The 17,347-nt window shown below is 33.4% G+C and overlaps 2 protein-coding genes across 2 annotated transcripts in view; both read right to left on the bottom strand.

The window, feature by feature from the left end:
* Nucleotides 1-17,347, bottom strand: part of LOC102740164 (A disintegrin and metallopeptidase domain 3-like) — a 425,273-nt gene that overhangs the window by 299,849 nt on the left and 108,077 nt on the right. The window lies entirely within an intron of this gene.
* ADAM2 (ADAM metallopeptidase domain 2) overlaps nucleotides 1-17,347 on the bottom strand; it is an 84,867-nt gene that overhangs the window by 55,301 nt on the left and 12,219 nt on the right. The window contains exons 4-7 of the mRNA XM_081812864.1: nucleotides 14,991-15,069; nucleotides 6,455-6,531; nucleotides 5,654-5,822; nucleotides 3,697-3,753 (exon numbers count right to left, since the gene is read on the bottom strand). Coding sequence (XP_081668990.1) covers nucleotides 3,697-3,753; nucleotides 5,654-5,822; nucleotides 6,455-6,531; nucleotides 14,991-15,069 — 382 coding nt within the window. The remainder of the gene's footprint in view (nucleotides 1-3,696; nucleotides 3,754-5,653; nucleotides 5,823-6,454; nucleotides 6,532-14,990; nucleotides 15,070-17,347) is intronic.

Here is a 17,347-nt window from a genome sequence, read left to right as displayed (position 1 = left end):
AACAGATGAGTGGATAAAGAAGATGTGGTCCATATATATGATGGAATATTACTCAGCCATCAGAAAGGATGAATACCCAACTTTTACATCAACATGGATGGGACTGGAGGAGATTATGCTAAGTGAAATAAGTCAAGCAGAGAAAGTCAATTATCATATGGTTTCACTTATTTGTGGAACATAAGGAATAGCATGGAGGACATTAGGAGAAAGAAGGGGAAAATGAAGGGGGGGAAATTGGAGGGGGAGATGAACCTTGAGAGCCTATGGACTCTGAGAAAATGAGGGTTTTAGAGGGGGGTAGGGTTAGCCCAGTGATGGGTATTAAGGAGTGCATGTACTGCACATACTGTATGGAGCACGGGGTGTTATACAAAAATAATGAATCGTGGATCACTACATCAAAAACTAATGATGTATTGTATGGTGACTAACATAACATAATAAAATTAAATTAAATAAAAATAAAAGAGTTAATACCTATTTTTCTCAAAATATTCCAAAATATAAGAGGCAGGAAAACTCTCAAATTCATTCTATGAGGCCAGCATTACCCCAATACCAAAACCAGTAAAGACTCCACCATAAAAGAGAACTATAGACCAATATCGCTGAAGAACATCAATGCAAAAATTCTCAGTAAAATAGTAGCAGACTAAATCTAACAATACATTAAAGAAATCATTCACCAGTCAAGTGATATTTATTCCTGGTTTGCAAGGGTGGCTCAATATGCACAAATCAATGTGATACACCACATTAATAAAAGAAAGAATAAAAACCATATGATTATTTCAATAAATGCAGAAAAATTATCTGAAAACTACAGCATCCATTCATGATAAAAACCCTCAACATAGTAGGTTTAGGGGGACATTCCTCATCATAATTAAGACAATTTATAAAAAACTCACAGCCAACATCATCTTCTATGGAAAAAACTGAGAGCTTTTCCTCTATGGTCAGGAACAAAACAGGAATGTCCACTGTTATTTAAGATAGTACTAGAAGTCCTAACTACAGCAATGAGACATCAAAAAGAAATAAAAGGCATCCAAATTGGCAAAGAAGTCAAACTTTCACTATTTGCAGATGACATGATACTCTATATGGAAAACCTAGAAGATTCCACCAAAAAATTGCTAAAACTGATCCATGAATTTAATAAAGTCACAGGATACTAAATTAACATACAGAAATTTGTTGCATTCCTACAGACCACTAATGATACCGCAAAAAGAGAAATTAGGGAATCAATCCCATTTACAATTGCACCAACAACCATAAGATACCTAGGAATAAACCTAACCAAAAAGGTGAAAGACCTGTACTCTGAAAACTATAAAACAACTAATAAAAGAAACTGAAGAGAAATGGAAAGATGTTCCATGTTCATGGATTGAAAGAACAAATATTGTTGAAATGTCTATAGTACCCAAAGTAATCTATGCATTTAATGTAATCCCTATCAAAATACCAATAACATTTTTCACAGAAATAGAACAAACTATCCTAAAATTTGTGTGGAACCACAACACACCTTTAATAGCCAAAACAATCATGAAAAAGGAGAGCAAAGCTGAAGACATCATAATCATAACCTCAAGTTATGTTACAAAGCTGTAGTGATCAAAACAGTATAGTACTGGCACAAAAACAGACACATAGACGGGTAGAACAGAATAGGAAACTAAGAAATGAACTCACAACTACATGGTCAATTATTCTTTGACAAAGCAGGAAAGAATATCCAATGGAAAAAAAAGATAGTCTCTTCAACAAATGGTATTGGGAAAACAGGATAGCAACATGCAAATAATGAAATTGGACCACTTTCTTACACCATATACAAAAATAAATTCAAAGTGGGTGAAAGACCTAAATGCGATACCTGAAGCCATAAAAATACTATAGAAGAACACAGGCAGTAACCTCTCTGCTATTGGCCACAGCAACTTCTTTCTAGACATAGTATCTTGAGGCAAGGGAAACAAAAGGAAAAGTAAACTATTGAGACTTCATCAAAACATCAAGAAAAGGAAACAATTAGCAAAACTAAAAGGCAGCCTACAGAATAGGAAAAGATATTTCCAAATGGCATATCTGATAAAGGTTAGTACCCAAAATATATAAAGAATGTATAAAACTCAACAACAAAAAAATGAATAATCCAATTTAAAAATGGGTGAAAGACATAAGTAGACATTTTCCCAAGAAGTCATACAGATGGCCAACACATATGAATGCTCAACATCACTCATGATCAGGGAAATACAAATCAGAACTGCAATGAGATATCACCTCACACCTATCAGAATGGCTAAAATCAAAAACACAAGAAACAAGAGATGTTGGTGAGGATTTGGACATAAGAAAGAATCATCAGAGTCAAGGACAAGATAATTGAAATTACTGAGTCTAAGAACCAGAGAGAGAAAAAAAAAAGAGTTTTGAGACACTATTGTGCATAACAATATATGAATTATGGAAGTCCCTGATAAGAGAGATTTTTGAAGAAACAATGGCCAAAACCTTCCCAAATTTGATGAAACACATGAACGTATAAATCCTGGAAGCTCAACAACACTAAGAAGCATAAATCCAAAGAGAACTGTATCAAGACACATTATAATCAAAGACATTATAATCAAACTATCAAAGCTAAAGACAAATATGGAATACTGAAAGCAGCAAGAAAGAAGTAAAGATAAGATTATCAGTCAATTTTTCATCAGAAACTTTAGAGGCCAGGGACACCTGGGTGGCTCAGTCAGTTAAGCATCTGACTCTTGATTACAGCTGAGGTCATGGTCTCAGGGTTATGAGATGTAGTCCTGCATCAGGCTCTGCATTGAATGTGGAGCCTGCTTCAGGTTCTCTCTTCACCCTTCCCCCATTCTTTCTCTCTCTCTTTCAAAAGAAATGAAAAAAAGAAAGAAACCTCAGAGGCCAGAAGATAATGGAATGATATATTTAAAGTGCTAAATGCAAAATGGTACAGTCACTTTAGAAGAAAGTCTAGCAGTTTCTTACAAAATGAAACAAACTCTTACCATATGATCTAGTAATAATACGCCTTGGTATTTACCCAAAGGAGTCAGAACTTATGTCCACACAAAAACCTGTACATGGATGTTTTTAGCAGTTTGGTTCACAATTTTTAAAACTTGGAACCAACCAAGATATCCTTCAGTAGGTGAGTGAATAAATAAATTGTAGTATATCCAGATAATAGAATTTTATTCAATGCTGAAAAGAAATGACCTATTAAGCCATGAAAAGGCATGGAGTAAAGTTAAAAACATATTACTAAGGTAAAGAAAACAGTTTGTATTTGGTACATACTGTATATTTCAATTACATGACATTCTGAAAAAGCCAAAACTATGGAGACAGTAAAAAGATCAGGCATTTCTGAACATTAGGAGAATGTGAAGGATAAATAAAAATTACTAAGAAACTATTCTAAAGGTAGCAATTGTTTTAATTTACATTATTTATATAAAACTAAGAATAAATTTAAAGAGATTTGATTTCCAATTTACTACTAGTACTAGTAATTTAAAATACATTAAAGCAGAGATAAAGCAAAAATGGTCATTTATTGTTATTTGTTGAAAATTTATTCCCACTTTTTCATAACCCTTCATTGCTAATATAAATGGACATAAAACAAACAAATTAAAATATACTTACCAAATTTTTTTCAACTACAACATGCATTTCTATATACTGAGAGAACTCTGAAAGTGGCTGAAAAAAATCCACAAATTTTACATCAAAATTGAAGTATTACTTAACTATTTTAATATATATCTCTACTTCATGAATTCAATGTTGCAAAATACAATTTTATCTATAAAAAAGAATTAGATAATTTAAGCAAAACTTCCTATCACTGAATCATTTTCAGAAATGTGACACCTGGGTGGCTCAGTCAGTTAAGCATCTGACTCTTGATTACAGCTGAGGTCATGGTCTCAGGGTTATGAGATGTAGTCCTGCATCAGGCTCTGCATTGAATGTGGAGCCTGCTTCAGGTTCTCTCTTCACCCTTCCCCCATTCTTTCTCTCTCTCTTTCAAAAAAAATGAAAAAAAGAAAGAAACCTCAGAGGCCAGAAGATAATGGAATGATATATTTAAAGTGCTAAATGCAAAATGGTACAGTCACTTTAGAAGAAAGTCTAGCAGTTTCTTACAAAATGAAACAAACTCTTACCATATGATCACTTCTTTTGCTCTTGATCAAATATTTAATTTAATAAAAAAAATCCTTTACTTCCATTGTCCATATTCTCATTGGTACTGGGCTATTCATATTATTTTCTCTAAAGAAACTTTTCCATTGACTTCCCATTACAAGATGTGTGTGTTTAATTAGCTTAAAAATTCTATTATACTGTAGTATGTGGTCCTATGGTTTTTTTCTATACCCCAAAAGAGTGAGGACACATCTCTGTGTCTAGAGGAGTGGGATTTCATTTGAAGGATAAAGTTAATTTTTGTATAATTTACCTCAGAAAAATGTTAGCAAATTAAAATTTTTTTTAAAAAAAATCAAAAAATGTTATCCAACAGAGATTCAAAATGACAAACTTTCTTAAATCAGATGATAGATATCTCAAGATGTATATTCTGGGTATCATGTGATCCACTTAGATCATAGTGGTTAAATTAGGTAATGGTGTTTGAAATCTGGCTTATCATTTATGTGACTTAGACTGTTTTTTCCCAAAAAATAAGGATAAAGTAGTAATTGTTATAATTACTATTAATAAAGTGTTACTTATATTCATCATTATTTTTTGGTGAAGGAGGAAGGCACTGAAGAAAACATATAAAACAGTCTTTGCAAGGACTTGATATGTGTGGAAACTTAAAATAGTTTGTTACTAAAATAGCATACCATCTACATGCACTGGAAAATATTTGGAAGCAGAAAAGAATTCAAATTTCAGAAACTGAGGACAATTTTACATGTTTATTTTAGTGTCTGCATTTTTTCTTCTTTACACTGATATTTAATCCCTTGAAAGTTCAAAACCATTCCATTTTAGGTAAACTGTTTTCCTTAACATATAAAAAGGAGAATTAAAGAGGGAACAACAAATCTGGGGTTTAGTGGAGACGAAAAGAGTAATGATTTTAGTAATTTAAGGCAAAAGAAAAGTTGAGAAAGGTCAGAGAGACAAATTTAGGGCTCAGTGATTACTCATTTTTCCCCCTCACTTTAAAATTCTCTTTCTTGACCCAAGTTTTGGAGATTTGAGGGTTTCATTTAAAAAATGTTGATGAAATCCCCTTATGGTCTAATTGGTTTCTTATCATTTCTTCCAAAATTAAGCACCAAATGTTGTATAATAGTCTTGCTTATAAGACATTATCCTTTCATTAAAATCCCTAAACAAGAAAATGATACTACCTTACTGGAGGAGAAAAATAAACATTTAAATAATATATTAATGGATTAATGGATTGAGGCATTCAAATCTATTTCTTTGTTTTAATGAACATAAGTGTTGCCTAACATTCTCTGAAATAATCCTTGATCTTTGAGATTGGGGTTGGTTAATATTTAGTTAATAATTTATTTGTTCATTTACTGAACAATAAGCTTCTATGCAAAATCATATATTTTACTCAATCACCTACCTCTATACTTTGTATTTTATAGGGCATTTCTCTTGACTCAATATCCTTCTCAGCAAATAAAGAAACACCTTTATTCTTATGTTTTACTTGATAAATCACATGTTCAAAACCAATTGAAGGTTCCAAGGGCTCAATACCATAACTTACATTTTCAAACTGAAGTAAGCCCCTACAAATTTCAAAAAATAAGTAAATAAATAAGATAATACATTTTAAAGTCAATACAATAAATAAGAAAATGATACTGAATGAGTTTTTTTTTAAATACTATGTAGATTATTTTGAGTCTTAGTCTTAGATGGTAATGTAGAAAAAAGTTACTGAATACACACAAACTTACTGAGTGGCACAGAATAGTAACATTATTGGTATTCACTTAGCAATTAATATTTTATAGTCTACAAATATATCAAAAATCTTAACTCAGGATTGGGTAGGAGACATTACAAGAATTTGCATACTATGCTTTTCCACTGAGAGTTTCCCACAATAAGTCATGGCTTACCTTAGAACTCCTGAATATAATTTTAAGAATTTAAAAGTTTCTGGGGCACCTGAGTGGCTCAGTAGGTTAAGCAACCAACTCTTGGTTTTGGCTCAGGTCATGATCTCAGGTCATGAGATCAAGCCCCGTGTCAGGCTCCACTCTGAGCATGGAGCCTGCTTAGGATTTTCTCTACTTCTCCCTCGGCCCCTCCCCACTTGTGCTCTCTCTCTCTCTCAAAAAAAAAAAAACAAAATCAATTTAAAAATTTCTAAAACACTATTCTACTTTGTAATCATAAAATTATATAACATAACCTGAGTCCAGTACATGTGCTAACGATCACCATAGAATTTGGATAACCTTCAATATACCCTTGGTAGTAGCAAAAATTCTGAAAAATAAAGATAAAATACATGTACCTCTATTAGAATAATTCATTAAAATAATTCATGTTAAAGGAACTATTTTCAAATATTTAAAACATACATGTTTATTTGTGTGTATGTGTCAAATACTCATTGTTTCCAAAATAGATTTATAAGATTATTAAATGAGCATTTGGCTCAATTCTCCAAAAATTTTCCCACAGGGTCAAAGAGAATTAAGTATGTACTGATTTTGAAAACTTCAAAATTGCTCCCAAGTACCTTGTTTTCAAAGGGTAATCATAAAATGTTAACTCTTGGTATTCAGAGAATTAAAACCTTTAAGCATTAAAAAAAAAAGAATTAAGTACCTTTTCATATTTTTTTACTGTTAAAAATTAAACATGGCATTTGCAGTCATTAGGGTCAAAGTAAAAATCATCAGAAACTTTTTTTCCACACTCTCTTGACTTAATTTTGCAAGATAGAGGTTAAAAAATGAATCCAAAGGAGAATTTTTTCTTTTCAGAATTACTTGAGTGTAATGGCAGAGTAGCTTGCATTAACTCTCTCACTGATAATAAATATAAGCTCTGGAAAAATAATTCTTAAATTATCACTACAAAGGCAGGAAAAGTAAAGGAGGGAGAGCGGGAATCCACACTAGAAAGAAGAAAACTGCATTTTCCGAGGTTTGCATTTGTAATGGTTTTCACCTGAGGGCACTCCCCAAGGCAGGGCAGCATAAAGTAGCTAATGTTCCAAAAACAAAAACAAATAAAACACAAAAACCAACTTACTGAGTATCTAGAAATTGAGATGCGATATTCAGGAAAGGAGAAGGCACAAAGTGTGGCCTTAAAAATGGGTGCTATTAACTCAAGTGTAAGTTCTTTACTTACATCTAAATTGAGACTATATGAAAGAAATCTCAAGTAGTTTAGCAGAAACTAAGACCAGAAAAACTGGAAATACTAAGAAGAGATTTTTGGCTGTCTCCAAACACAAGACAGTAGAATTTAGACACTCGCTCCAATCAAGTTTATTGTCTGCAATAGCGAGAATAAAAACAGTCACAAGCTCCAATGTATCATTGAATATGGCCAGTATAGGATTTTAAAATATTGTATATATGAAGAAAAGAAAAATGTGGCCCATAGTCAAGAGAAAAATCCAAAGAGAACTGATCCTGAAATAACACAGGATTTTGGAATTAGTAAAGAAAAAAAGGCATTAAAATAGATATTAAAAACGTGATTTAGAATATAAAGGAAACTTTGAGCACAGTAAGGAAATTCAGCAGAGAAATAAAGGTTATAAAAAATATCAACTCTAGGGATGCCTGGATGGCTCACTCGGTTAAGTGTCTGCCTTTGGCTCAGGTCATGATCCCAGGGTCCTAGGATCCAGTCTCACATTGGGCTCCTTGCTCAGCGGGGAGCCTGCTCTTCCTGCCACTCCCCCTGCTTGTGCTGTATCTCTCTCTCTCTGACAAATAAATAAATCTTAAAAAAAAATGCCAACTCTAAATTTTAGAACAAAAAATATATTTAAAATGAAATATACTGGGACACCTGGGTGGCTCAGTCGGTTAAGCACCTGCCTTCGGCTCAGGTCATGATCCCAGGGTCCTGGGATCGAGTGCCCCATCAGGCTCCTTGCTCCTGCTTCTCCCTCTGCTTGCCGCTCCCCCTGCTTGTGTTCTCTCTGTCTCTCTCTCTCACACACATAAATAAATAAAATATTATAAAAAAATAAAAGTAAAATAAAGCAAAATATACCAGATAGGTCTTACTGCACATTGGAGAAGGTAAGAGAAAAGGTTTAAAAAAATACCTAGAGTATGGACCTATAGATATTATCAAATCTGAAAGAAAGCTGAGAAAAAAAGAGGCTTTAAAAATTAAATATAGTTGCAGCAATCAGTGAGACAATGTTATCTAATATATGTTTAATTGGAGTCCCAGAAAAATGGAAAGAAAAATAAGTAGGAAAATAGTTGAAAAGATAATGGCCAAAGTTTCCCTAAATTTAGTGAAAAACTACAATTATAGATTTAGAAACTGAATATACAAATGAACAAAGGCCAGACCATATATAAAAATAGAAGTGTGTCACAAAACCTTCAGTAACCTATCCAGGAAACCAATCCCATTGTTGACAATAAATAGCCCAGAAAGCCAGCCCACTGCAAGTCAGACTTTATAGGAAGTCATATTGCTATCTCCAGTAACAACCCAGAAAACTAAACAATAACTTATATAACAGTCACCCCAAATAACCAAGACTTGATTAAAAACTGTCAGCTTACCTAATTTTTGTCTCTCCTTCCAACTTAGAACCAAGCAGAAAGTCAAATATGTACTCCTAAACATAAAGCATAAAATTCTTCACCACTTCTAGTTAGCCTACCCACAGCTTTTTCATGCCAACAACCTCCAGTCAGGGTATTTCTGAAGCTTTCCCTTTTTTCTACCATATAAACCTTTCCCACTCTTCTCTGGCTTCTAAGTGCCTGCCAAAATTCAAGTGATGGTGGCTGACTCTCTTACAATGGCAAGCTTTGAGTAAGTAGTCTTTGCTTATTCTCATTTGTTTGGTTTTTGTTTATTTTCACAAGATCTAAGGAACACATTAGGGTGAAAAAAAAAAAGCAAGCATCAGAAACTACTTGTGAAAGTGACCAGGTATTGGATTTAACAGAAAAAAACTTCAAGCAGACATTATAATTATGTTCAAAGAATTATTGAAGGAAACCATGATTTAAAAAATAGAGGTATGATAACAATATCATATCAAATAGAGACTATCAATAAAAGGTAAAGATCATCAGAAAAGGTAAAAAACAAAACACAACTATAGTCTGTTGACAGGTACCATGCTTTAAATTCAAAGATACAAATAGATGGAGAATAAAAGAATGAAAAAACATGTATCATGCAAATAGCAACCACAAGCAAATCAGACTGACTACACTGATAATCAGACAAAATAGACTTTAAAACAAAAAATTGTTACTAGAAATAAAGAGCAACATTTTATAATAATAAAAGTTTCAACCCATCAGGAAGATATAACATTTGTAAATATATATGCACCAAATAACTGAACACCAAACTGCACAAAGCAAAAAAAAAAAAAGGTAAAAATGTAGGAAGAAATAGACAATTCAACAATTATAGTTGGAGATTTCTTCTTCTATCTCACTTTCAGTAACAGATAGAACAACTAGGCAGAAGATCAACAAGAAAATATAAAACTTGAAAACACCATAAACAAATGAAACCTAACAGAGAATTGTAAAACACTCCACTGAACAACAACAGATTATACATTCTTTTTATGTACACATGGAACATTTTCTAGGACAGACCATATGCTAGGCTATAAAAAAAGTCAATTAATTTAAAAGTATACAAATAATAAGTTTTTCTGATAACAATAGCATGAAATTAGAAATCATTTACACAAAAATCTGGAAAAACTAAAAAATATGTGGAAATTAAATATCATATCCTAAATAACCTATATGGGTCAAAGAAGAAATAAACATGAACCCAGAAAATACTTTAAAATAAATTAAAATGAAGACACACCATACTAAAAAGTATGGTAGGTAGCTAAATAAGAGATAAATTTATATGTAAGAAAATCTTAAATTAATATCCTAACCATCCACCTAGGACACAGGGAAAAAAAAAAGAAACTAAACCCAAATCAAACAGAAGAAAGGAAATCCTAAGATTAGAGTGAAATAAAATAAATAAGAATAGATAAAAAATAAAATAAATCAATAAAACCAAAAGGTGACTCTTTAAAAAGATAAACAAAAATGACAAATCTTTATAACAGCCTGGGTTTAATACAGCAACTTATTACTCAGCAAATAAAGTACATCAATGGGTTTATGTGCTTGAAATTAACATATACTTTTCCATATAATTCTATCAATTGAAAGTAGCTAGCCTAGTTGGAAGATACACTAGGTTAATAAATGCCAGTTAGTACTCTGAAAGGCTGGGGTTATGTTTGAACCAGAGATCATTATATGGTATGGTTTCCTGATAGCCAGAATATGTGGGTTCAGGAATTAGTGTTGAAGTGGGAATGTCTCCTCTCACCATTATACCTAATAATCTTCTTGTAGAATTTTTGCTTTCCATCTCAATAACATTTAGCTTCAAGTCATCGGTAGGGAATTCCTCCACCAAGAGACATAATAACAGTTCCACTAATTTGGAAGGTGGAAACTTCCAGCTGGATATGTTGAGATTCTTACATCACTAAACAAAGGCTAATGTAGTGGTTGGAGTGACTGACTCTGAATATCAAAGGGAAATTGGTTGCTTTTACCAATGGAAGCAAGAAGGGCTATGACTTGAATCCAGCTGATTATTACAGCAACCAAAAGAAAGTATGATTAAAGATGCAGATCCTTTGGGAATAAAGATTTGCTCTATTTTGCTTGGTAAATATCCTTAGCAAGCTAAGGTTCTGGGTGAAAGCAATGGGAAAAGGAATAGGTAGTAGGGGGAAAAGCCATAGATAGCAATCATTACTTAATACAGAAATGAAGACATTGGTGACTTCGCATATTTTCTCTTTGTTTCTTATATGTATACATACGTGTTTATTTGTATATGTTAGCCTTTTTCTTTTTCCTTCTTCCTATTATTACTTTACCTACAAAGTTCTTGGAAGTTAACTTCATAATTTAATCTCCAGTTAACATAGTATTAATTAATGGATATGATAGCTCTTGTGATTGTGTGTCTCCTCAATTGAGGGGAAGGGTGGGAATTTCTTCACTTGTAGAAAGGGTAGCTGAATCTTGTTAAACAGAAATATAAGGTAATTATGTTGTTTTACCAGAGTTCAAATGTGTGCACATGAAAGCTGAATAGTCAAAGTTGTAGACTTTATCAATTATTGATGTTTTGGCTCTCAGCTCCTAATAAATCTTTTACCTGCTTTGTGAAAATGAATCTGGGCCCCTAAATTATTTTTTCCTTTGGCAAGTGGCACTAAAGTTTTGCCAGTAGAAGGTGTAGGAGAGCATGAGACGAGAGCTTTGTTTCCTGGTTCCAGTGTGCTAGTTTGGAAGGCTCCTGTTAAGTGTCCTGCTCATTGCACCACCAGGATCCCTCAGAGCTTGACGATTCTCCAGTACACAGATGCTTTAGTGTATCATGGTCGCTAGCCCCCATCAGCCAATAGGTTCCTCTCATAATTCAAATCTCTCTCCTTTTGCAGCAGAGTAGCTTTGTGACATACCTCTTTGTGAACAGCTTTCCTGACTACCCCAAATAGATTTCCAGAAAGTTCCAAAGAGAAATTCTATGGCAATACCTATTGGTACAGCACCATTGTGACTTCCTGCTATTCAGAGATCCACAGCTGTGCCCCTTCTAACAAGGTTTGGATCTCAACCCTGGGATAATGAGATTGTCTTCTTCATTCCAGTCCTAGGGTTGCTGGTTGCTTCTTGTATCTGGCATTCCTGTATTTTTTAGAGTTCTCTTTACTTCTTATTTTTTATTCTAGTCCCTGTTATAGTTAATAATTCTTTATATTACACTTTCCCTTTTCAAGTTACTATATGGTTTCTTTACATTAATCAAATATAAACTAAAACAGTGTCTTGTCTTATTTTTTAAAAATATTTCATTGGCATACTATCAATGGATTACTTTGTATTTTTTTTATTGTGGGCCCATGTAGAGTTTAATCTATATGAATCATACTTTGTAAGATCAAGATAAAATACCTGGACCTTTCCACCAGCTTTTATCTACTTCCTTCCAAATGTGGTTTCTATTATTCAGATTGATAACATTTCTAATTCTTTGTAATAATCAGTAAGTTATATCAGCATTATAAATAATTGGAAAAGTTGTAAATAAGTAAAAAAATCATTTTTAAGTAATCATTAAGATAAAATTTTCATGGAGGAGTCAAAAAGCTCATTATTATTATTATTAATCAATTTCCTTCTTCGTTTTTCCTCTTCTTATCATTACCATTTCTTGCACTGTTTTTTTCTATTATATCTTGTTCAATGTTCTCTTTGCACTAAAAAGAATATGTATACTCTTGCTACTGTGTGTTAGCTCCTATAAATGTTGATTAGACGAAGTTGATTGATAGTTCCACTCAAGGTCCAACAGATTTGCTGAGTTTCTTTCTACTTCATCTATCAATTATTGAGAAAATAATATTTAAAAATTCAATTATCTTAATAATTTATTTCTCCTTTCATTTCTGTCAATTTCTGCCTCATGTAATTTGAGGTCTGTTTTTATGTGCATACACATTTTGAATTGTTATGCTGTCCTGATGATTTTAACTTTTAATCATGATGAATATTTATTTGTTCTAGAGAGACTGTAAAGTCCACAACAATGATGAATGGCTTATACTTGTAAGCTCTAGGCACTGGGAACAAATTCTTTCTATGTCTAACAGGCTAATTTGTTCTAAAATAAGTCTGTATTCACCAAGAAAATATGACTGAGGGATAAAAATCATTTGTAGACTTCATTAAAAACAAATTTACCTACTTTTAATCTAATTTAATAAACTTTCCTGATTTTTCCAGCTCTGGAAATAGGCTTGCAGCTTTGGCAAATATAAGTTACTTATATGGCACCAGATATTCATTGCATTTGAAGCCAACTTAACAACTTCACTCAGGTTATCAATAAAGCATTCTTTGCTTTGTTTTTTAAGTTATACATTTATCTCTCACGGTTACCTCCTGGGAAGTAGGAAGCAGAGTTAGGTGTTAGGTATAGCAGAATTACATAAAATTCAGGTGTGGGATATTGCAGGCCTGTGTATCTCTTTGTCTCACTGGTGCTAATTCTGTCTGTCTCTCTCTTTCACACACATACACACACACATGCACATTTATGCCACACACACGTATTATATATTTATGTGTGTGTATACATATACATATATATATCATTTTTGACAGCATGTAGTATTTATATATTTCTGTAGATGACTCACACATATTTGCCTAATCTATTGGACAAAATTTAAAGCAACTCACCATTATCTATTATTTATTTTGTTAAAAGTTTAGTCTAAATAAAAATGTTTTAATTTCAAAATACTGATTGATTCACTATGCAGAAATCAGGAATACAAACAGAAAAAAACAACAGAAATTGGGAGGGCAGCAAGAAGGGAAAAAAGAAAAACTGCATTTCAAACATGAGCAATCCCTGCAATTCTATGCACACTTCTCAATTATTTTTACAACAAATTATGGACATTATTAAATGAAGCTGCAAGTGTTCCAAATACATGAAAATTTAATATATTCTTAAATGTACATGAAATTCCATGTGTATTTATTTGGCCCTTGAACATATGTTAGACAAGTCTTTGGATTCTCCTTTTCTTTCCAGATTTACCTTTCCTGATTCAAATCATATTTTTTCCACTTTAAGTATTCCATGATATTTTCAACCCTGCTGCTACATGTACTTAAGTACATACATGTACATCATTGTGAAATAATAGCTTAAAGAAATCACAATCATTTTTTATTTGGTTGACCATCTGTGTCATAAGGCTAACTTGAGACACATTATAAGCAGAAAGCTAGGGGTCCCCAGAAAAAGAAAGATGAGACATAGCTTTTGTGACAGAAGAGAAGTCATTTTAGCGCCCCCCCACCCCCAGCTATTTTCTGTGATCTATGCCCTACCAGCACTATTTGCCCAAGGACAGTTCTTATAGAGCTCCCTAGGAGGTATCAGAATTACAAAGAAATGCCAAAACCTCAGTAGTTAAGGATTTTAAGGGAACAAAAGGAATGCAAACCTAAGTCTCTACCAGGCTAGGAAATAGCCTAACCATATCAGAGTCAATAAATCTGTAGTAAGACTATCAGAGCTCTTTCAAAAATAAGCAAGATCCTGCATTCTTTACCCAAGAGAAGAGCCCAAGACCACATCTAGTTTATACTGGCTCTCTGAGCATGCCCACAGCCCCTTCTCCTTGTCCAACACTTGCCTCTGTTTCATTATAACACTAAAATCTCCACCCTATGAGGAGCACAAGCTTCATTAACAAGCATAAAAAGTGTGTATAGGCATGTTTTCTAAGGACACCTGCACAACTTTATGCCTACCTTCACATGCGATGACAAAGCTCCCCTTTCTGAATATTCATCCTAAACACTAAAGAAAAAGAACCTGCTCATTCTTGCTTAGGCTTTGGAATTATTCCCTGTGATCTTATTTTTTGCAAGTAGTTTCCTTTATGTGACAACCACCTGGTGTAGCCCCTATCTGTAACTCACCAAGGAGCTAACTCATGCTAGTTGTTACAGCATCATCAAAAGAAAATGGTTACCTTCATTTTAAAACAAAACATAGCTCCAACCCTTTGTTTTCTAACAGGCCAACCCTAAGTAAGGTGATCACAGAAACTCACCTAATAAAGGTAAAACAGACAGTAAAAGTCATACCTGAAGCTGCTGTTCAAGAGGCTTCATACTTCCTGTGCCATCATAACCATAAACTCTAAAATTATGAGGTAAAAAAGCTCTGTAAAATAAAGATAAAAGGTATTTAATGGGGAATTTGTTTTCTAAGCTCCTATTTTGAAAAAATGTTTATTTTATTGTATTTATTATAGACAAGTCAGGGAAGAAATAGAAAGTCCTGAATACATGGACTTTGTTCTAATTTTACTCAAAAATTCTGGTGTCTAGACCTCTTCTCACTCACTTTACCATCACACTGTCCTCTAGGCTGTTTTTAAAAACATAATCAACAAGGGGTGGCTGGGTGGCTCAGTTGGTTAAGCTTCTGCCTTTGGCTCAGGTCATGATCCCAGAGTCCTGGGATGGAACCCTGAGTTCGGCTCCCTGCTCAGCAGGGCATCTGCTTCTCCCTCTGTCCCTCCCCGTTTGTGCTTTTGCACTCTCTCTCTCTCTCTCAAATAAATAAATATAAAATCTTAAAAAAAAAAACACAAAAAACAATAGGCAACTTTTGCCTCAGAGTATTTGTACCTGCCTGGGATGCTCTTCAGCATAGTTCATCATCTCATCTACTTCAAGTCTTTGCTTACATATCAACTTCTCAGTGAGGCTTATTTTGGCAAGTTTATTTTAAAAACGCAACTTTCCTAATTATCAAAACATAAGATTTTCAAACAACACTTCTAACTTTGCTCTCTATTTTTGCTTAAGCATTTATCACCTTCTAACATTCTTCCTAATCCACTCATTTATGATATTGATGCAGGAAAGATATTAGGGTTCAAAGCCAACAGCCAAGAAAGAATTCTTGAGACGTCTTTAGTGCAAAAAAGTGGTTTTATTAAAGCACAGGGACAGGACCCGTGGGCAGAAAGAGCTGCACTGGCGTCATGAGGTGTCATCGATTATATACTTTCAAGTTGGGAGGGGGGTTGGTTAGGGATAGTGTAAGTCTCTAAGAAATTTTGCAAGCAAGGTTTCCAGGACCTTAAGGGGCTAGCTATTGTTAGGAAAAGTTCATTCATGACTGTCTAATAAAACCTTAGTCATGAGACCCTTCAGATGTATACCAGTGGGTCATACGCTTGTGGGATGACTACCAACATACATCTTTGTGGAGTAGAGATAAAAGAAATTTCCAAAGGAATTTTTATATGTTAAAGTAGACTTACACAATCCTGGGGGTCAGGCTAAGATTGCCTTTTGCCCTTAACAAAGTAGTAACATTGAGGCAGCTGAGTTTCTAGAAGAATGTCACTCTGCCTGTTTCAAGGACTTGTCAGTGGGCTGTATGTAGTAAGGAAATTTAATTTTTCCTTTGCCTTTGTTTCCCACATTAATAGCATTATTAGTCTCATTTGATAACAATATAAACAGAGATTCTTGTCCCTTTTGTTTACTAGTGGATCTCAAGCATTTAGAAGAATATCAGTAAAATAACAAATGTTCAATAAATATTGAACTAATGTGACAAGAATTCAACAGATTAGATGGAGAACTCACATTACAATATATTATTTGTAAGTATGGGAAGAATATGCTGAAATGGCGCTATAAAGAGAAAGGGTAAATGCAGATATCCCATTTCATTTCTCTAATAAGCATAATATAAAAATTTGTGACTACCATGGCAGTCTGGATTTGTTGAAGCAAAATGTCAAAGAGCCAAACACTGATAAGCAGAGCAAGATTTTTTGCATTTTTGTCATACCAAAAAATAATATGACCCACAGTGGGGTGGGGCTCCAGGAAACACACAGATTCTGAGTTGAAGGTCTTATAAAGAGATTTAGCTGGTCATATGCAGGCGCTGGTTTTTTGGAAAAGAAAGAAAAAAGTCAAATATCTGTGTTTGGGCAAAAAAGCTCCTGGGATGTCTAGAAACAGGCAGAACCCCTGGTGTCATGTACCCCCTAGAGAGAAAGTAATGAATGTTTGAGGTATATAAAATACATAGCTTCTCTCCCTGTACAATCTTTTGCCGATGTTGGAAATTGTGTAGAGTTGCCAAGGAGCTAAACTTAATTTCTCTGAAAATAAGAGCAAATTTTTTTTTCAAAACTGGTAATACAGAATCAATAAGCTCTATGTAACTCAAGCATGATAAAAGCAAAGAAAAATCACATCTGATTTGTTTAAAAGACTAATGAAAACCAAAATAAAATCTTCAAAGTATTAAGAGGAAAAAGAAAAAAGATATTACTTTCAAAGAAACAGAAATAAGACTGACAACTACCTTGTCAATAAAAATGAAGAAAGAAGATAATAGAATGACAATTTTAAAAGGCAAAAAAATGTTTAAGAGTAGGGTTAGGTAAAAATTTAGCAATGAATACAAA

Source organism: Leptonychotes weddellii, chromosome 2 (genome assembly GCF_054177405.1).
Source record: "Leptonychotes weddellii isolate Sample4059 chromosome 2, ASM5417740v2, whole genome shotgun sequence".
Classification (NCBI taxonomy): domain Eukaryota; kingdom Metazoa; phylum Chordata; class Mammalia; order Carnivora; family Phocidae; genus Leptonychotes; species Leptonychotes weddellii.
This window is presented reverse-complemented; position numbering and strand designations above follow the sequence as displayed.